General features: G+C 45.0%; 2 protein-coding genes across 3 annotated transcripts; one reads left to right on the plus strand and one right to left on the minus strand.

Annotated features, from left to right (window-relative positions):
- Window positions 1-4,696: 4,696 nt before the first annotated feature.
- LOC121307205 (zinc finger and SCAN domain-containing protein 2-like) lies at window positions 4,697-10,342 on the minus strand. Its single transcript, XM_041239339.1, has 2 exons — window positions 10,267-10,342; window positions 4,697-7,100 (listed from the first exon to the last, which is right to left on the minus strand). The coding sequence occupies exon 2, from the start codon at window positions 7,078-7,080 to the stop codon at window positions 5,548-5,550; it is 1,533 nt and encodes a 510-aa protein (XP_041095273.1). The 5' UTR covers window positions 7,081-7,100; window positions 10,267-10,342; the 3' UTR covers window positions 4,697-5,547.
- Window positions 10,343-15,312: 4,970 nt separating this feature from the next.
- LOC121307186 (myeloid-associated differentiation marker homolog) lies at window positions 15,313-20,333 on the plus strand. 2 transcript variants are annotated; one of them, XM_041239322.1, is made up of 3 exons: window positions 15,313-15,411; window positions 18,714-18,784; window positions 19,036-20,333. In XM_041239322.1, exon 3 carries the CDS (start codon window positions 19,353-19,355, stop codon window positions 20,235-20,237), a length of 885 nt encoding a protein of 294 aa, XP_041095256.1. In that variant the 5' UTR covers window positions 15,313-15,411; window positions 18,714-18,784; window positions 19,036-19,352; the 3' UTR covers window positions 20,238-20,333. The 2 variants fall into 2 exon arrangements, with proteins under 2 accessions (XP_041095256.1, XP_041095258.1); XM_041239324.1 differs by having other exon boundaries at window positions 19,039-20,333.
- The last annotated feature ends 1,104 nt before the right edge of the window (window positions 20,334-21,437 follow it).

A 21,437-nucleotide genomic window follows, 5' to 3' on the forward strand; every position in this document is an offset into this window, starting at 1 on the left:
CTGTACAGTACAGTGGAGAGTCAATCCTCTGAACGATTCTGCACAGTACAGTGGAGAGTCAATCCTCTGAACGATTCTGTACAGTACAGTGGAGAGTCAATCCTCTGAACGATTCTGCACAGTACAGTGGAGTCAATCCTCTGAACGATTCTGCACAGTACAGTGGAGAGTCAATCCTCTGAACGATTCTGTACAGTACAGTGGAGAGTCAATCCTCTGAACGATTCTGTACAGTACAGTGGAGAGTCAATCCTCTGAACGATTCTGTACAGTACAGTGGAGAGTCAATCCTCTGAACGATTCTGCACAGTACAGTGGAGAGTCAATCCTCTGAACGATTCTGTACAGTACAGTGGAGTCAATCCTCTGAACGATTCTGCACAGTACAGTGGAGAGTCAATCCTCTGAACGATTCTGTACAGTACAGTGGAGAGTCAATCCTCTGAACGATTCTGCACAGTACAGTGGAGAGTCAATCCTCTGAACGATTCTGCACAGTACAGTGGAGAGTCAATCCTCTGAACGATTCTGCACAGTACAGTGGAGAGTCAATCCTCTGAACGATTCTGCACAGTACAGTGGAGAGTCAATCCTCTGAACGATTCTGTACAGTACAGTGGAGAGTCAATCCTCTGAACGATTCTGCACAGTACAGTGGAGAGTCAATCCTCTGAACGATTCTGCACAGTACAGTGGAGAGTCAATCCTCTGAACGATTCTGCACAGTACAGTGGAGAGTCAATCCTCTGAACGATTCTGTACAGTACAGTGGAGAGTCAATCCTCTGAACGATTCTGCACAGTACAGTGGAGAGTCAATCCTCTGAACGATTCTGCACAGTACAGTGGAGAGTCAATCCTCTGAACGATTCTGCACAGTACAGTGGAGAGTCAATCCTCTGAACGATTCTGCACAGTACAGTGGAGAGTCAATCCTCTGAACGATTCTGTACAGTACAGTGGAGAGTCAATCCTCTGAACGATTCTGCACAGTACAGTGGAGAGTCAATCCTCTGAACGATTCTGCACAGTACAGTGGAGAGTCAATCCTCTGAACGATTCTGCACAGTACAGTGGAGAGTCAATCCTCTGAACGATTCTGCACAGTACAGTGGAGAGTCAATCCTCTGAACGATTCTGTACAGTACAGTGGAGAGTCAATCCTCTGAACGATTCTGCACAGTACAGTGGAGAGTCAATCCTCTGAACGATTCTGTACAGTACAGTGGAGAGTCAATCCTCTGAACGATTCTGCACAGTACAGTGGAGAGTCAATCATCAGAACGATTCTGTACAGTACAGTGGAGAGTCAATCCTCTGAACGATTCTGCACAGTACAGTGGAGAGTCAATCCTCTGAACGATTCTGCACAGTACAGTGGAGTCAATCCTCTGAACGATTCTGCACAGTACAGTGGAGAGTCAATCCTCTGAACGATTCTGCACAGTACAGTGGAGAGTCAATCCTCTGAACGATTCTGTACAGTACAGTGGAGAGTCAATCCTCTGAACGATTCTGTACAGTACAGTGGAGAGTCAATCCTCTGAACGATTCTGCACAGTACAGTGGAGAGTCAATCCTCTGAACGATTCTGTACAGTACAGTGGAGAGTCAATCCTCTGAACGATTCTGCACAGTACAGTGGAGAGTCAATCCTCTGAACGATTCTGCACAGTACAGTGGAGAGTCAATCCTCTGAACGATTCTGCACAGTACAGTGGAGAGTCAATCCTCTGAACGATTCTGCACAGTACAGTGGAGAGTCAATCCTCTGAACGATTCTGTACAGTACAGTGGAGAGTCAATCCTCTGAACGATTCTGCACAGTACAGTGGAGAGTCAATCCTCTGAACGATTCTGCACAGTACAGTGGAGAGTCAATCCTCTGAACGATTCTGCACAGTACAGTGGAGAGTCAATCCTCTGAACGATTCTGCACAGTACAGTGGAGAGTCAATCTTCTGAACGATTCTGCACAGTACAGTGGAGAGTCAATCCTCTGAACGATTCTGCACAGTACAGTGGAGAGTCAATCCTCTGAACGATTCTGCACAGTACAGTGGAGAGTCAATCCTCTGAACGATTCTGCACAGTACAGTGGAGAGTCAATCCTCTGAACGATTCTGCACAGTACAGTGGAGAGTCAATCCTCTGAACGATTCTGTACAGTACAGTGGAGTCAATCCTCTGAACGATTCTGCACAGTACAGTGGAGAGTCAATCCTCTGAACGATTCTGTACAGTACAGTGGAGAGTCAATCCTCTGAACGATTCTGCACAGTACAGTGGAGAGTCAATCATCAGAATCAGTGCGAATACTTAAATTGTACAGGCCCGTAGGGTAATCCAGGGGTGTTTGCGACACATGAGCTGCAAGGTTAGATATTGTTTTAGTAAACAGATGTTTGATTAACCAATCAATGTGAGCATCTGAACTGCTATCGCTTGCAATTATTTTGGATAACTGATGCTCCGCTGAACTGAACTGTAGTTAAAGCTGCATATGGCTGTTCCAATTCTTTCAACCTCACCCTTGTTTGATGATGTTTGCAATCATTCTGTGATGGTTAGCCCTCCTTTAAAGGGGGCCGCAGTGCTAATGCTGATAAAGCTAATACGCTAGTAAGAGAATGGATTTTGAAACCCTGGTTAGTGCTCTTTTCAAAACATGATTTAAGAACGCTGTGATTATCATCCTTTTTTTTTGTTGTGGAAAATCAATCACTGGAAACTGTCTGACTGCTGATCGGGGCTTTTTTTTTTTTAAATCCAAAAATGAAACTTATGTCTACAGAATTCGAGCTGACAATATGCCCCTGTACTGTAGTGTTGTGCGTCTCCCTCTAATCGCGTCCAGAACGTGTTTCATTCTCTTGCACGACAGACCCTCCCTCGCCTCTCTCCCTTGTACCTCAGTTTTACATCAGCTGATCTGTGGTATGTCAGGTGTCTCTCCCTCTGATCGTCTTGAGACACTTTGACACATATCACAAGCAAGGCTTATGTTTTTCACGGTCATCACTGCTGTGTAATACTTAGCTCCTTCTGAAATTACCCATTTCTGAAAGAACAGTGTAAACAAGCATATGTTTCCTATCTTAAAAATAAATACGTTTCCCTTATTGACGCTCTCCCTGTTAAAAAAAAAGACACCAGCTGCATCAAAGATCAGAAATATCTCTGCTAAAGATCACTCTGTCCGGTACAGGGGCGACATTTTCTCAATTCGAATTCAGCTGACTGATGCCGCAGAGGTGTATGTTATGCTCAACTGGCGCCTCTATTCCTGTTTTGGTCCCGTGTGACTTTTCAAAAGCCCAAAGGGATGTATTGACCTTCTCAGTCACTGTACGAGAGCTTTCTAAATTGGAGCTCGCTTTGGTCCAAGTTTGGAACATTTCACGTGTCTGTTGTTACATTAACATTTATTTATGTTTTTATCCACTGATGGTGAACACACAACGTCTTTAAAAGCTGGACATAAACGAAATATTCTAGATTTTGCATTTGATGTTTTTCGGGTAAGCATTGGAGTAATTAGGAACATCTGCCATATATTAACTCCAGAGAAATTTATGAATTTTGAATGTGACAACGCGATTTTTTCGGCTTTAATAAGTATTCTGCTCTTTCCACTGTATTTAATGCACTGTTTCATGTATTCTGCTGCTATCCTGTATTCTGCTCTTTCCACTGTATTTAATGCACTATTTCATGTATTGTGCTGCTATCCTGTATTCTGCTCTTTCCACTGTATTTAATGCACTATTTCATGTATTCTGCTGCTATCCTGTATTCTGCTCTTTCCACTGTATTTAATGCACTATTTCATGTATTATGCTGCTATCCTGTATTCTGCTCTTTCCACTGTATTTAATGCACTAGTTCATGTATTCTGCTGCTATCCTGTATTCTGCTCTTTCCACTGTATTTAATGCACTATTTCATGTATTCTGCTGCTATCCTGTATTCTGCTCTTTCCACTGTATTTAATGCACTATTTCATGTATTCTGCTGCTATCCTGTATTCTGCTCTTTCCACTGTATTTAATGCACTATTTCATGTATTCTGCTGCTATCCTGTATTCTGCTCTTTCCACTGTATTTAATGCACTATTTCATGTATTATGCTGCTATCCTGTATTCTGCTCTTTCCACTGTATTTAATGCACTATTTCATGTATTGTGCTGCTATCCTGTATTCTGCTCTTTCCACTGTATTTAATGCACTATTTCATGTATTCTGCTGCTATCCTGTATTCTGCTCTTTCCACTGTATTTAATGCACTATTTCATGTATTCTGCTGCTATCCTGTATTCTGCTCTTTCCACTGTATTTAATGCACTATTTCATGTATTCTGCTGCTATCCTGTATTCTGCTCTTTCCACTGTATTTAATGCACTATTTCATGTATTATGCTGCTATCCTGTATTCTGCTCTTTCCACTGTATTTAATGCACTATTTCATGTATTATGCTGCTATCCTGTATTCTGCTCTTTCCACTGTATTTAATGCACTATTTCATGTATTATGCTGCTATCCTGTATTCTGCTCTTTCCACTGTATTTAATGCACTATTTCATGTATTATGCTGCTATCCTGTATTCTGCTCTTTCCACTGTATTTAATGCACTATTTCATGTATTCTGCTGCTATCCTGTATTCTGCTCTTTCCACTGTATTTAATGTGTTATGCATTGTTTGTACAGTATCTCATGTATGATGCATTTCTCTGTATTTGAAGTATTATGGATTTTCTTGTTGCTGCATCTTCTTAAGTGCTTTATGACAGTGGTACACTATGAAAGGCGCTATATAAAATAGATTGATTGATTGATAATCTGTTTATACAGAACTTGTAGTTTTCAAGTCCTGTCTCTATGTGATGAGTCCTCTTGTGGTTTAAACGTTTCGAATGCTTGCCACTGACATTGTGAGAGCCACACTCTGAGCAAAGTGTGGCTGCTGCTCAATTCTGCAGCTCTTTCCTGTAGCCCTGCTCTTGAACCCTGGCTACAGAGCAGCCTGACTAATATCTAACACTGGGGTCTATGAGGGGGAAAGTATAAACCCAATCATCATATTATACTGCAGCCACCGAAACTCTCACTGCGTCAAGAACTACAGCTCCCAGCATCCCCCACTCTTACTGATGATGTTGAGGCAAAACTGTACTTTTTATCCTGTCTTTACAGCTGCCTGTATAAAGAACTACAGCTCCCATCACCCCTCAATGTAACTGCTAGTGCTGAGGCATGCTGGGAGCTGTCGTTTTTATTCTGATTCGGTTTCAAGCAGCATTTCTAGTGTATGTGTACCCAAATACCTTCATACTGCAGCTACCTGAAATGCCACAGTACAAACCTTGGGTCAACTGGACACACTAACTGATAGAAGACACACGGTCGACTGGACATATTAACCGATATAAGAGACAGGGTCAGCTGTACAACTTATTACAAATCCATCAACGAAGGGGGGCACGCTGTCGTCAAATCAACAGAGAGAAACATTTTAAAACTTTAAAAGCCAACTCCTTGCTCTTTCAAGACCCCACCTCCTCCTCTTCGCCCCCTTCCTCCCCCAGCCCAGAGCTGGAGTACCAGTCCTTATTGTCCGCTGCCCCTGCCCCCTGCGTGTACAGCCCCTCGCGGGCGTGCTTGCGCTTGGTGTGCCTGCGCAGCGTGTTGCGCTCTGCGAACCTCATCCTGCAGCCCTCGCACTGGTACGGCTTCTCTCCGGTGTGGACCCGCTGGTGCCGCAACAGCTCCCCGGCCTCGCGGAACCGCTTCCCGCAGAGCGCGCAGGCGAAGTTGCGCTGGCCCGTGTGGATGTGCTTGTGCCGCTCCAGGTGGCTCGACCGTTTGAAGCGCTTCCCGCACTGCGCGCAGGCGTGGGGCTTGCTCTCCGAGTGCGTGATGCTGTGCCGCTCCAGGTCGGACAGGTAGAAGAAGGCTCGGAAGCAGACCTCGCAGTAGAGCACGCGCCTGGGGGGGATCTGAGGCTCTGGGGTCTGGGTCCTGCCCGTTGCTGTCTGAGAGACGGGAGCTGGTTCCTGTTTCACCGAAGGTTCGGTTATCGGGGTCTTGGGGAGTTTGGGGGCACTGCCGTCCGTTGGGATTCCCGAGCCCTCCCGCTTGACGGTGGACTTCCCACGGATCAGCGGAGTTCTGGCAGCGCTCTTAGTTAGTTTCGTGGAATTCGAGGTGTGGTCCAGCACTTCGGAATCAGAGACGCGCTCTCCCGCCAGCGTGACCGTGTACGGGATGCCCTTGTCGTCAATCAGGAGCAGACCCCCGCCCTCTCCCGGTCCCCTCGCTCCTGATTCACAGGAGGAAGGGCTCCTCCCAGCCTGCCCCTCTCCTCCTCCCTCCTCCTCCTCCTCCCTCTCTTTCTTAATGCAATGTGCCATGCCACCTTTACGACCCAGACCTTCCAACATTTCAACCTCCTGGTCTTCAGTTTTGAGCCAGCGTGTGATACACAGGCTCTGGTTATCCCTTTCCACTCCTCCATCTTTCCTCTCGGCTTTGTACAGTTTCACGATTCTTAAGCCATTGCTGCTATCTGCGCAGCTGCCAGGCGAGTTGTTTAAAATCAGGGAGTCGACTCTCTTGCTCCGAGCCTGCAATACCTCCTCCTGCACAGCAGGAGGCGTCAAGCTGATGCCTTCACGCTTTTCCAGAGTCAGTCTGAGGCACAGGGGGCCCCTCGTTGGGGCTGCCTGGGGTGCAGAGGGGTGTGCAGCGCTGCAAAGAGGGGAGCGGGGCCTGCCCAGTTTTGGGCTCCTCTTCTTCGTGGAAAGGTCGATGGGCTGACTGTCCGGATCGCTGAACTCGCTGAAGTCTGATTCCGTGGCGGCAATCCGGTCACAGCATTCTGAGAAGTAGAATTCCATGGAGCTCCCAGGAATCCTTTGTTTAGTTCGGGTTCCCAGGTCGCTGCGAGTGTTTTTTGCGCTGGCAGAGGTGTTGATGTCCATTCTGAGAAAGGATCTCTCTCTCTCTATTATTCCCTCTTTCTTTCTGTGCCCCTTCCCAGCATTCCTCCTCTCCTCTCCTCTCCTCTCCCCGGGCATGCAGTGTTGAAGAAACAAACCTGAGGAAAAAAAAAGTGATATTAATATAACAATTCAGACCAATCGCAGGGATTAAACAGGGACGGGAATAAAGACTCCCATTGTAGAGCAGTTTGAGCCATTCCTGGTTTTACTGTGAGATTAATAAATCACACCTGAGGTTGTTAGAGACCTACACACTGGGGCTAAATATTTTCATAGTTAAAGTCCCATCCATGTTAAAATCATTATAGCTAATAATGCAGTTCAACACATTTTCATACATTTGTTAGAGGTTTGAAAGAAACACGCTATAGGGAACATGTAGCTTATTGATCCCAGAATCTCATCAAGCAGCTTCTTGAAGGATCCCAGGGTGTCGGCTTCAACAACATTACTGGGGAGTTGATTCCAGACCCTCACGATTCTCTGTGTACAAAAGTGCCTCCTATTTTCTGTTCTGAATGCCCCTTTGTCTAATCTCCACTTGTGACCCCTGGTCCTTGTTTCTTTTTTTCAGGGCAAAAAAGTCCCTTGGGTCGACATTGTCAATTGCTTTTAGAATTGTGAATGCTTGAATCAGATGCACTCAGCCAAGCCCAGAGACGCTGAGGGCTTCCTTCAACTAACTAGTCATTTATTTTCATTTTTAACACCCTGACAGTTTTTTACACTTCTAGCTTCAAAGTCTGTTTCAAATCTCTTTTGAGAGTGTCTGCTCCAGTGCACCGATAGCGTCAGGATTATTGCCCTACATTGTCGAACTGGTGACACGGCGACAACGATCCACGATGTGGTACGGAACTGAGAAGCCAGAACACTTGTTATGTTTTGTTGTTTTTTTTTTTTTTAAATCGCTCTTCCTGCTGTGATTTAGGAGGACAGATCTCAAACCCCAGTGCACTGGAGCGGACATTTTAAAAAGAGCTTTGAAGGAGACTTTACAGTTATATAAATTGTGCGTGTTTACACTGGAGATACTACTTGAGAAAGAATCAGAATAAACTACAACCCCCAGCATGCCTCAGGTAGGGGAACAGTGAAGGATGATGGGAGCTGTAGCTCTTCGTACAGGTGGCCGAATAGATGGGGTGGAGAGGGGCAGAGTATCTACAGTACATAATAATATCAGAATCAATACGCAGAGCAGAAGCGAGGAAACAAACACAAGTATCGCAACAGGGCACTGTGGGCTGAACCACTGCCTGTTCAAAGTGTGGAGACAATCAGAACAGGGCACTGTGGGCTGAACCACTGCCTGTTCACAGTGTGGAGACAATCAAAACAGGGCACTGTGGGCTGAACCACTGCCTGTTCACAGTGTGGAGACAATCAGAACAGGGCACTGTGGGCTGAACCACTGCCTGTTCACAGTGTGGAGACAATCAGAACAATAATCTCAAGAGAGAGAGGTGGGGGTTGTAAGGAGGGGACAGAGAGAGAGAGGTGGGGGTTGTAAGGAGGGGACAGAGAGAGAGAGGTGGGGGTTGTAAGGAGGGGACAGAGAGAGAGAGGTGGGGGTTGTGAAGGAGGGGACAGAGAGAGAGAGGTGGGGGTTGTGAAGGAGGGGAGAGAGGTGGGGGTTGTGAGGAGGGGAGAGAGAGAGAGGTGGGGGTTGTGAGGAGGGGACAGAGAGAGAGAGGTGGGGGTTGTAAGGAGGGGACAGAGAGAGAGAGGTGGGGGTTGTAAGGAGGGGACAGAGAGAGAGAGGTGGGGGTTGTAAGGAGAGGGGTTGTGAGGAGGGGAGAGAGAGAGACAGGTGGGGGTTGTGAGGAGGGGAGACAGAGAGAGAGAGGTGGGGGTTGTGAGGAGGGGAGACAGAGAGAGGTGAGACAGAGGTGGGGGTTGTGGGGAGGGGACAGACAGAGAGGAGGGGAGACAGACAGGTGGGGGCTGTGGGGAGGGGAGACAGACAGGAGGGGAGACAGACAGGTGGGGGCTGTGGGGAGGGGAGACAGACAGGAGGGGAGACAGACAGGTGGGGGCTGTGGGGAGGGGAGACAGACAGGAGGGGAGACAGACAGGTGGGGGCTGTGGGGAGGGGAGACAGACAGGAGGGGAGACAGACAGGTGGGGGCTGTGGGGAGGGGAGACAGACAGGAGGGGAGACAGACAGGTGGGGGCTGTGGGGAGGGGAGACAGACAGGAGGGGAGACAGACAGGTGGGGGCTGTGGGGAGGGGAGACAGACAGGAGGGGGCTGTGGGAAGGGGAGACAAGACCCTCACCCCAGTAAACCGACATCCGCCTGTGGGGAGGGGAACCCCTCCATCCCAGCTCGGGGGCCCTTCCAAGGGGACCCCCAACTAAGGTCTGCTGTACCCCTTTATGTGCCACTCCTCATCAACACAACACAGAAGGATCTCCCCCCCGAAAATCCTCATCACAACACCAGAATCAGAAAAACACATCAATTAAAAAAAAAAAAAGCCAACCAATAAAGCTAATTTTAAAAACTGACTGCAAATCAAACGCATTTAGAAAGTGTTCTTGTGTGTGTTTTAAACACTCATTCAAAACAGGCAATTAAACCATTTGCATAAAAGGGTAAAAAAAAAACACATAAGAGTTAGTCAACCGCCCGTCTAACAGGTACTGTATTATTAATACAAAAACAGCTCCGGCAAAGCAATTCAAAAACACAATATAAATATGCGAAAACTGTACTCGATAAAAACCACTAAAAACAAAAACAACCTTTAATCTCACCAGCACAGACTGCAATGTGCAATTAATGAAACGCAAAGCCTGTTAGCAGAAAATAAACTAATTAAGCGTCTGCCTTTTGTATAAATAATAAAATGAAAAAATAAATAAAAAATAATAATAAAATAATAAATTTGCTAAATAATAATTTGGCAGAAAAAACGGAGTTCCCGACCAGACCGACAGGACTCCCCACAACGCGTACTGTCTGAAGTCTTGTTGTTTTAAAAACGCAAAAAGCATTTCCAAGCAAAACGTTTTAGGAATTAATGAGCTTTTTAACAATTCGTGGCAGTTTTAAAACCTTTGCTAATTCCAGTGGGGGAAAAAAAAAAATAATAATTATAAAAAAAAAAAAAAAAGCCGCTGTTAATAACACAATGGAGTCGGACCCAAGCCTGTGTAACACAACGCGACCCGGGTCCGAACAAACACGGGCTCCTTCAAACCATATAAATGTTTTTTTTTTTTACAAATTAAACACATTACTGCGTGTTGTTACCTTATCAAGGGTCTGCCCGACTTCCTTTAATAGAAAAACAAACAAAAAACAAAACAAAAAACAAACAAAAAAAAAAACAAAACACACAAACAAAAGACAGACGGGAAAAGGAGGGCCTGGCAGCGGGCGTGTTTCGTGTCGCGCTGTTTGCTGTCCGATTGAGACCCGCTCTGAATTTTGGTTCTTGTCCTAAATTTTTGTGTGTTTTAACCCTCTCCCCAGTTAAGGTTTTTGTTTGACTGAACTCTAGTTTCCTTATTTTACTTTTCATTTTCTGTATAATCTTTTTAAGGCTTTTCCTAAGCTGGGGGGTCGCGAACTTATACACAGAAAACAGAACCATTTTGGGATTTTTTTTTTTGTGTACAAATAAGATGTTTTGTGGCCAGTGGCGATTTTCTATGTAGATTTATGTGCAGGAAAACAAGCAAACTTCTTCAATTTGTTATTATTATTATTATTATTATTATTATTATTATTATTATTATTATTATATTTGTATTGTTATCTCTGGAAATGGCTGCACCTGTCTGGAGATATTTGTAAACCAAAAAAACAATTTATCTACAAGGCAGAGCCTAATTTTCTCTGTCAGCATCTCGCTGGTAAAGACACTCCAGAACGAGGAGCTCCCAGGCTGGCAGTCAAGTTTTATCGCAGCTCCTGGACTAAAAGAGCAGAAAAGAGTCAAACCTTTTGCAAATAAAAACAATTAATCAATTTAAGGCTGTTTTAAAATTAGTTTGAAATTGCATCGGGTCAATAAGACCCAAAACGTAAGAGATGTATCTAGATTCTAAACATAATAGGAGGATTAACCTTGGCCAGTCTCAACACTCAATCTTGGGCGACGATAGACCGACCTTGAGAAAAGTCATTCATTATTTCAACTTTTGCATTGTGGAAAACTTTGTAAAAGAAACCATCTGCACTTCATTTTAACAAGTACTCAAAAAGCTTGATGGGTTGATTTCTCCTAAGCTGGTTGTTACCAGACAACAGCCAGACACAAATTCTCAAAATGATAACAATGTTATGGCGCTGAGGGGTCACTTCACCCTAGGATAAAAGTCTGGCTGGTTTCTCAAAACTTTTAATCTGGATAACAGTGATTTCCTTGAATTTCCAGATTACGAAACTGTACACGTGTTCAGTACAAGGTCACTAAACCTTTGACTGTGTAAGATTTTAAAGCTAATTTTACATTCTCTTTGTCATAAAAGGCAGATCGGTAAATAGCTCTCCATCTCTGTAGTCTGACACACCAGCAAAAGGCCCTGTCTGTCTTGAGAAACAAGATAAGGTCTGGCTCCTTTGTAGCTCAAGAGACCCTTTTGGGGTTGGTGCCTCTCATAGACAAGATCACAAACTGGTATATTGTTAGCGTGTTGTATTGTTTTGAAGATTTGCCCTTGCAGTTCGTATGTGGTTACATTCTGTACTGTGTATCATTGCGTTTCCTTTTTGTGTCAGAATTAAACTGTTTTGGTTGAAAATTTGTTGTGCCAAATATGATAGCATAGAACCAGTCCCTTTGTTTGATCATTTTTCTCTGGACATGCATGCAAATATATTTTGTTGCTGCTATAATCACAAGCGAACCTTTCTCCACTGTACCACTAATGCAGACCATGTACCATGCAATAATAATGGTGATAATAACATTCTGATAATGAGGCTCGACAAAACGCTTGTCAAATGACTGTGGGTGCGATACCGCAGACGTCCATTAGGTGCCACCAAACACCTTTATAAATTGTGCAAAGAACTACAAAAACTACATAACTCGCAGTTAATTCAGCGCAGAGGCATGCTGGAACCTGTAGTTTTGATTGGAGCGGTGCCCAACTGAACTTTTGTTATATTTCGCGGTGGGTCGGTTGCACTGAACTAGAAAGTGATGTGAGAGCCATCTTCAAACAGCTTCAGCCCTCAGCATCGTGAGACGGGGAAAGCAAGACACTAGACTAACTCTGCAAATATCCCTCCTGTGCTAGAGAAGGAGAAGCAACTTCCAGAGGAAAAATCACACTTCTGGATGAATTCTCACCTCATAGAGCCTTGGTGCTATAACACTAAAGTCATTTTTCTTACTAATTTCGTTTTTAAAGCACAAAAAAACCCCAACAAAATGGACATTTTTCGATTCATTATTTATTTATATAAATACATTTACAAATACAAAAAGCCACAATTATAGTTTTTCACATTTTAAAGCTAGTTAGCGCTCCTTTAAAGGGAGGGGCCAGTGGTACTGTTAATAAAGCTAATAAGAGGTGAGAGAATGGATTTTAAAGATGGTCAGCGCTCCTGTAAAGGGAGGGGTCAGTGATCCTGTTAATAAAGCTAATAAGAGGTGAGAGAATGGATTTTAAAGATGGGCAGCGCTCCTGTAAAGGGAGGGGCCAGTGATCCTGTTAATAAAGCTAATAAGAGGTGAGAGAATGGATTTTAAAGATGGTCAGCGCTCCTGTAAAGGGAGGGGCCAGTGATCCTGTTAATAAAGCTAATAAGAGGTGAGAGAATGGATTTTAAAGATGGTCAGCGCTCCTTTAAAGGGAGGGGCCAGTGATCCTGTTAATAAAGCTAATAAGAGGTGAGAGAATGGATTTTAAAGATGGTCAGCGCTCCTTTAAAGGGAGGGGCCAGTGATCCTGTTAATAAAGCTAATAAGAGGTGAGAGAATGGATTTTAAAGATGGTCAGCGCTCCTGTAAAGGGAGGGGCCAGTGATCCTGTTAATAAAGCTAATAAGAGGTGAGAGAATGGATTTTAAAGATGGTCAGCGCTCCTGTAAAGGGAGGGGTCAGCGATCCTGTTAATAAAGCTAATAAGAGGTGAGAGAATGGATTTTAAAATGATCAGCGCTCCTGTAAAGGGAGGGGACAGTTATCTTTCAGTTTTCTCAGTCCAGAAATGAAGCAAAACTGAACTTCTTTACTTTATAAAACATCAACTGAGAGCCGATCAAAACCCCGAGCTGAGTTTATTAAGAATTACTTAAAAGCAAACCACAGCTCTCCTCTCCTCCCTCTCTCTCTCTCTCTCTCTCTCTCTCATCTCATGATATAATATTTCTCTCTAGTTCCTTTGTGTTGTGTACACAAGAGGATGCAACGTGTCTCTGATTCATACCCTCTGTTTCTGTGTGTTTGTTTTGGTTGCCATGTTTACTGGTTGTCATGGTGATTTATATCAATAAATTCAGTTTGCCGCTCAAACAGCTGGATTGAATCAGACAGGAAAGAAAAAATTTAGTCTTTACTTTATTTTCAATTAAATTAATCAGTACGGCAAAAAAAAAAAAAACTAAAAAACTAAAAGATATTTCTGTGTTATTGGAGCCCCAAAATCCCATTCCAATTTAAAAAAAAAAGATTTGTCTTTCACTTTGCATTTCCACAAGATCAACCACCACAGACACAAGCTAAATCAACATTTACACACCAATAACACTGAACACAAACACACGCTAAATCAGCATTTACACACTAATAACACTGAACACACACTAAATCAGCATTTACACACTAATAACACTGTGAACACAAACACCAGCAAAATCAGCATTGACACATTAAAAACACTGTGCATTGTTATATCATTTGCATAGGGCATCATCTGTGCACTAGGTCCTCTCAGTTATCAATTAGTTTGTAATACTTAAATCCCAGTTTAACCCTTCATTTACCAACAGATTAAAAACGTCCTGGCTGTCGCCCCTTTACTTGCTTCTTCCAGCTCTTGTAAATATCCACCCTGGCCTGGCTGAGCAGCACCTTAGCTAACTGGACTCTGTGTCTGGTTTTCCCAGAGTACTTGTACTTTATTGGATACAGTGCACACAACACACGCAGCAGGAATCCACAACACTGCCCCGAGATGCTGTGACCTAACAGCATCAAGCAGTTCTTGCAGAAACTGTAAGACGAGTGGCAAAGGGCAAGATATGGAGTTATGGCTTCTAGTCAGACACCAAGCTTGGAAATACCTTCATTTCTAGGTGTGCAAGGACCTAATACATAAGAGCAGAGAGGAAGCAGCGGGGCAGGGTTGGGGTATTGCAAAGACATGGAGAAATGTGTGAAGTGTGACACACCAGCAATATACTACTTCTAGTAAAATATGAATAATAGGTCCTCGTAAAAGCTATGCTTTACAATGCTTCTCCTTGCTTTACCAGACCTCTATGTGCCTTACAATGCTTCCCTATGCTTTACCAGACCTCTCTGTGCTTTACAATGCTTATCCTTGCTTTACCACACCTCTCTGTGCTTTACAATGCTTCCCTAGGCTTTACCACACCTCTCTGTGCTTTACAATGCTTCCCTATGCTTTACCAGACCTCTCTGTGCTTTACAATGCTTCCCTTTGCTTTACCAGACCTCTCTGTGCTTTACAATGCTTCCCTATGCTTTACCAGACCTCTCTGTGCTTTACAATGCTTCCCTATGCTTTACCAGACCTCTCTGTGCTTTACAATGCTTCCCTATGCTTTACCAGACCTCTCTGTGCTTTACAATGCTTCCCTATGCTTTACCAGACCTCTCTGTGCTTTACAATGCTTCCCTGTGCTTTACCAGACCTCTCTGTGCTTTACAATGCTTCCCTGTGCTTTACCAGACCTCTCTGTGCTTTACAATGCTTCCCTATGCTTTACCAGACCTCTCTGTGCTTTACAATGCTTCCCTATGCTTTACCAGACCTCTCTGTGCTTTACAATGCTTCCCTATGCTTTACCAGACCTCTCTGTGCTTTACAATGCTTCCCTATGCTTTACCAGACCTCTCTGTGCTTTACAATGCTTCCCTATGCTTTACCACACCTCTCTGTGCTTTACAATGCTTCCCTATGCTTTACCAGACCTCTCTGTGCTTTACAATGCTTCCCTATGCTTTACCACACCTCTCTGTGCTTTGCAATGCTTCCCTATGCTTGAGAGACCTCTCTGTGGGGGGGGGGGGGGGGGGGGGGGGGGGGGGGGGGGGGGGGGGGGGGGGGGGGGGAATGCTTCCCTATTCCATATAAGGATCTAGTGTGACGAATTTACTTTCTCACTTTTGTTTAGCGCCCAGTCTTGACAGCCCTGCGGCACACGCCTCAGAAATCCTGCGGAGAAAGGCATACCGGCAACGAGAGCGGAAAGGTAAGAGGACAAAGCATTTCAAACGCCCTGAACTTTACCGTGAAATAACGGTGCATGCAAAACTATTCCGGGGACTAGCTTTAAGATCAAGACTACGTGGCGTGTTCTCTCTTTGAGAGATTGCTTGTGAGATTGTTGTGTTCTAAAAAAAAAAAAGTGACAAACTTGAGTAGATTTCACAGAGACAACAAAAAAAAAACGAGCAAATGGCTTTTCTGCTTCATCGTTTCAGCAGACAGATAGCAGACCTTGTTAGTTTGCAAAGTTAGTTTGCCTTCCGTTCACTTGATTGAATATGCTGCTGGATCCTGATTCTGGATTCTGGATTCTGGATTCTGGATTCTGGATCTGTGCGCTGTTTTTTTTTTTTAAAAGTCTCATATACAGACTTTTTAACTCGGTGTGGTTGCAAGGTGAGTTTTGCACAGACTGTTTTATTGAGCGGTAAGCATTTATTAAGCAGTATTGCAAAGGGAGATTGTCATAAAAGTTCCTCACACTACAATCACAGCACAGTGCAAAAGCATAGCCGGGCATAAACATAAAGCATAGTAAAACAAAACAACTGAAACGTCCTGCAAATAAATATCTATCTATATAGTCTTTATATAGCACCATTATAGTGGACCTCCATCAGAAAGCGCTTTACAAGATAGGAGACTAGGGTGTGTGAGCCATGCATCAGCTGCAGAGTCGCTTACAACAGCGTCTCACCCCAAAGACAGAGCACAAGGAGGTTCAGTGACTCGCTCAGGGTCTCTCTCACACACACACAGTGAGTCAGGGGCTGCTGCAGAGTCTCTTCCAATAGGACCTCGTTTGTTTGGCGTCTCGTCCGAAGGACGCAGCACAAGGAGGTTCAGTGACTTGCTCAGGGTCTCTCACACACACACACAGTGAGTCAGGGGCTGCTGCAGAGTCTCTTCCAATAGGACCTCGTTTGTTTGGCGTCTCGTCCGAAGGACGGAGCACAAGGAGGTTCAGTGACTCGCTCAGGGTCTCTCACACACACACAGGAGTCAGTGCAGCTGCAGAGTCTCTTCAATAGGACCTCGTTTGTTTGGCGGGACTCACACAAGGACGGAGCACAAGGAGGTTCAGTGAACTGGCTTTTCTGATGCAGAGTCTCTTCCAAATAGGACCTACTTTTTTTTTGTTGTTTTCTTTTTTCTCGTCAGTGGACGGAGACAAGGAGGTTCTTCCAATAGGACCTTGTTTGTTTTGAGTCTCATCTGAAGGACGGAGCACAAGGGGGTTCAGTGACTCGCTCAGGGTCTCTGTCCACACACACAGCACACAGTGAGTCAGGGGACTGAGCTCAGGATCTCTCGAACACTCACTGACTCGCTCAGGGTCTCTCACACACACAGTATAGTCAGGGGCTGCTGCAGAGTCTCTTCCAATAGGACCTCGTTTGTTTAGAGTCTCATCCGAAGGACAGAGCACAAGGAGGTTCAGTGACTCGCTCGGGGTCTCTCACACACTCACACACACACACACAGTGAGTCAGGGGCTGGGATTTGAACCTCCTGGTTACAAGCCAGTTTCTTTACCCACTGTGTATAGGACATGTCTTATATAAACAAATCCGTGGTGTGTAGGATGAGTCATAAAAACGAATCATGGGAGGGAAGATGTTGAAATGTAAACAGTTTGTCTGAAGAGATCATTAATCTTGTAGCTGAGATTTCGAAGGAGAGGAGAGCTTTTTATAGGCAAAAACAGAGGGGGGAAAGAGAAACGTGTATAGACTTAGCTTTCAACTCTGCCAGCTCCACCTCCTCTCCCTCTGCCCCTCTCCTCCCTCCTCTCCTCTTCTCTGATAGATACCCTGATATTGATGAGACCCAGCCCTCTGAAATGTCTTTATAATATACAGCACTAGACCCTGATATTGATGAGATCCAGCCCTCTGAAATGTCTTTATAATATACAGCACTAGACCCTGATATTGATGAGATCCAGCCCTCTGAAATGTCTTTATAATATACAGCGCTAGACCCTGATATTGATGAGACACAGCCCTCTGAAATGTCTTTATAATATACAGCACTAGACCCTGATATTGATGAGACCCAGCCCTCTGAAATGTCTTTATAATATACAGCACTAGACCCTGATATTGATGAGATCCAGCCCTCTGAAATGTCTTTATAATATACAGCACTAGACCCTGATATTGATGAGATCCAGCCCTCTGAAATGTCTTTATAATATACAGCACTAGACCCTGATATTGATGAGATCCAGCCCTCTGAAATGTCTTTATAATATACAGCACTAGACCCTGATATTGATGAGACACAGCCCTCTGAAATGTCTTTATAATATACAGCACTAGACCCTGATATTGATGAGATCCAGCCAGTTTGGTACAGATCACCCTGTATGCTGGAGGTCATTTTCAAACGAGGACAGAAAATGAAAGGATTATCTTTAGCTCTTAATTTATTGAGAGTGTCAGAATATGAGGTGTGCCTGTCTCTCTGTGTCTCTCAGCAGGGTCTGTTGGTGGTGAATTAAGTTTTTTTTTTTTTTTTTTTCCCACAAATTATATTTTGCGTCTCAAAATGGATTAAAAAGATTGAATTTGTCAACAAACCCACAGCTGTTAGAGAGAGAGAGAGAGAGAGAGAGAGAGAGAGGAGGGAGGGGGGAGGAGAGGAAGGAAAGGTTAACTTGTGGAATATGTGACTCATGTAGTAATATTCTCTAGTTCCAAAAATATTTATAAAGCATGAGCGAGAGAGAGAGAGAGAGAGAGAGAGAGAGAGAGAGAGAGAGAGAGAGAGAGAGAGAGAGAGAGAGAGAAAGAGAAATTCTACATAGTTAAAGGAAAATGTAGTCGAATGAAACATTTAGTTCCTATTATTTTGAAGTGAGACAGTTAGCTCGTACCATTAGAGAGAGGGAAAGGGAGGTCAGCCGGACACTTCTATTAGCAAACAATTAAAGATGAGAAGAGACAGACACAGTACACCCTCGCTATAGCGACCCTGCAGGGGTTCGACAATCAAGAGTAGGGTTAATGAGATGAGATTGTGAATACAGTAGAATTCCACACCCCTGTTCGTTTCGTGAATGCAGTATTATTAAAAGCAGTGCAAAAGGCAGGAATCCCAAATTGAAGATGGGCTTTGATTCCAAATCTGTCTGACTTGTATCATTTTAAAGTGCAGCAAAAACTTAACCCAACACGCAGCCCGACAGGAATGCTTGACGCGAAAATTTCACGAGATCCTCAAGATCCTCAAACACATTATAATCTGTCCCCCTTCCCTCTCTCTCGCTCGCTTCCACAGGGTTCTGTGTCAGTCTTTTACTTCAGAAACGACCAGCAGCAGCAGCACCCAGGGAAGAATCTAACAGGCTGGTAAGAATCTTATTTCTACAGGTGTCTGTAGAGACAGGCCTGATTGCAGTGCACACACTGCTTGAGACAGAATCAGGATAAAAGATGTGAGCTGTAGTTCTTTATAAAAGCAGCTGTCTAGACAGGCTTGGCTGCTGTGTGCGCGTGCGTGTGCGTGTGTGCGCGCTTCTGATAAAAACTACACTCCTCTCTCTCTCTCTCTCTCTCTCTCTCTCTCTCTCTCTCTCTCTCTCTCTCGTCTCCCTTCTCAGCAGCAGCAGTGAGACTGGGAATGGAAGCTGGCCTCCAGAAAAGTCTGAGCTTTCAAGCCTGTCCGTTGAGCGAGAGAGAGAGAGAGAGGGAGGAGGCCCGAAGTGTGTAGACTGGAGAAGCACTCCTGCAAGCCACTGATCACACCATCAGCTGCTTATAGTATGTTAATAAGGGATTGATTACTCCCTGGATAGATTACCTTATTAATTCATTAAATAGTCAGGTGATTTAGTGTAATAGTTGGTTGAGTAATTAATATCAAATAAATTGACGTTGAAGCATTACAGGATTAAAGCTTAAGAAACACAACTCGAAGATGCCTGCGATCAGCCCCGCGTTCAGCTCGTCCCCGCTGCTCTTTGCACGCCTGGCGGCCGTGCTCTTCACCTGCGTGACATTCAGCCTAGTGGTGCACTGCGGGAGTTACGGTGGTGGCTCGGGGGACTGGTGCCTGTTCTGCTGGTGTTTCAGCTTCGTGGGCAGCCTGGTCGTGCTGCTGGTGGAAGTGCTGGGGCTGCAGAGCCGCGCGCCCGTCTCCTGGCGCAACTTCCCCATCACCTTCGCCACATACGCAGCACTGTTCTGCCTCTCAGCCTCCATCATCTACCCGCTTTACTTCTTGAAGGACCAGTATGGCTCCTCGGGGAGCAGTAGGGACTACCGCATCGCTGCCTCCGTGTTCTCCTGCCTGGCGACGCTGGCGTACGTGGTGGAGGTGTCCCTGAGCCGGGCTCGGCCCGGGGAGGTGGCAGGGTACATGGCGACCGCGCCGGGGCTGCTGAAGGTGTGCGAGACCTTCGTGGCGTGCGTGATCTTCGTGTTCCTGGACCACGCCTACGAGCGCCACGCCGCTCTGAAGTGGTGCCTGGCGGTGTACTGCATCTGCTTCATCGTGTCGGCCACGGTGATCGTGCTCTGCGTGGGCGAGTGCACCGGCTGCCTGCCCTTCCCCTTTGACCGCTTCCTGAGTGCCTACGCCCTGCTGGCGGCGCTCCTGTACGGCACGGCCACCATCATCTGGCCCCTCTTCAACTTCGACAGCAACCACCTGGCTGTGCGGCGCGACCGCTCCTGTGGGCAGGGCCGCTCCCTCTGCTTATGGGAGACGCTTGTTGCCGTCTCAGTTCTCACCGCGCTAAACTTCCTGCTCTACCTCGCTGACCTCTTCTACTCAGCTAGGCTGGTCTTTATCAAGGTTTAGAGGGGAAACTAACCCTTTTAAAAGTGTCCCACAGTAAAAGCACAGCAAAGCATAGGGAAGCATTGTAAAGCACAGAGAGGTCTGGTAAAGCATAGGGAAGCATTGTAAAGCACAGAGAGGTGTGGTAAAGCATAGGGAAGCATTGTAAAGCACAGAGAGGTCTGGTAAAGCATAGGGAAGCATTGTAAAGCACAGAGAGGTCTGGTAAAGCATAGGGAAGCATTGTAAAGCACAGAGAGGTCTGGTAAAGCATAGGGAAGCATTGTAAAGCACAGAGAGGTCTGGTAAAGCAGATTAAAAAAAAACAAGACATGGTAAACTAATGCATTGTATAGGCATGGGGGCAAAAACTGCAAAATGACTGTGCATTTACCGTGGTTAACACTTTTAAAAGGAATATGAGAAACAGAGTCGAGCGTTTCGGCTCTTGCCTTCGTCAGGGTTCTGCTGGACTCGGGGTCTTGCAGGGATAATTTAGTTCCGGACAGTTATAATCACATGTGAGACTCAAACAGTTAGGGCTTTGTGTGAATTGTATCTTATTGTGCAGGGAACACCCAGCTCTAAAAGCAACACATATTTGTTTAATAAACTTGCTCACTGCCATGTAGGAGATGACATGCCCCTAGTTAAACTGGCTTGTTGCTGTAAAAAAAGTGTCTTTTCTGTATTACAAACCAAATTGTCTTTCAGATACGTTAAAGTAATCATAGCTGACAAAATACTCCCTGAATCTGACCTGTCCTGCTCTTCCATTCGCTACACGGCTCTCAAATGTGCAGTTTTGAAAGATGCTGGATTTTCATGTTTCATGTTAAAGAAAGTTCCCACTTTCCATGCCTCATTCGCAGGAAATCTGTCACACTCGCACTTCCTAGGGCAGCAGGGTCTTCCGGGTCGCTGTCCGACAGCGTGTCAGTCAACAGGGTTAGCAGCAGCTGATTGGTCAATGAAAGAAGCCGTTGAAGGGGTGTAATTTCACCAGCGTCTTCCTAAGCTGCACATGTGAGGTCGAGTGTGATGGATTGAAGTGCAGGACGGGTCAGATTCAGGGAATTATCACTTTGCAACACGCTGCTGAGATTGCAGAATTCAAGTATTATTGGACTGGCTTATGTATGCAATGTATTCAATCATAGTAGATGATTTATATATATATATATATATATAGCCTGTATGTTTCTGTGATATGAATCGTTT

This window comes from Polyodon spathula, chromosome 54 (assembly GCF_017654505.1).
Source record: "Polyodon spathula isolate WHYD16114869_AA chromosome 54, ASM1765450v1, whole genome shotgun sequence".
Classification (NCBI taxonomy): Eukaryota; Metazoa; Chordata; class Actinopteri; order Acipenseriformes; family Polyodontidae; genus Polyodon; species Polyodon spathula.

Excerpts from the sequence above, each read along its gene's own strand:
- LOC121307205 (XM_041239339.1), bottom strand. The coding sequence starts at position 7,080 with ATGCCCGGGGAGAGGAGAGGAGAGGAGAGGAGGAATGCTGGGAAGGGG.
- LOC121307186 (XM_041239322.1), top strand. The coding sequence starts at position 19,353 with ATGCCTGCGATCAGCCCCGCGTTCAGCTCGTCCCCGCTGCTCTTTGCA.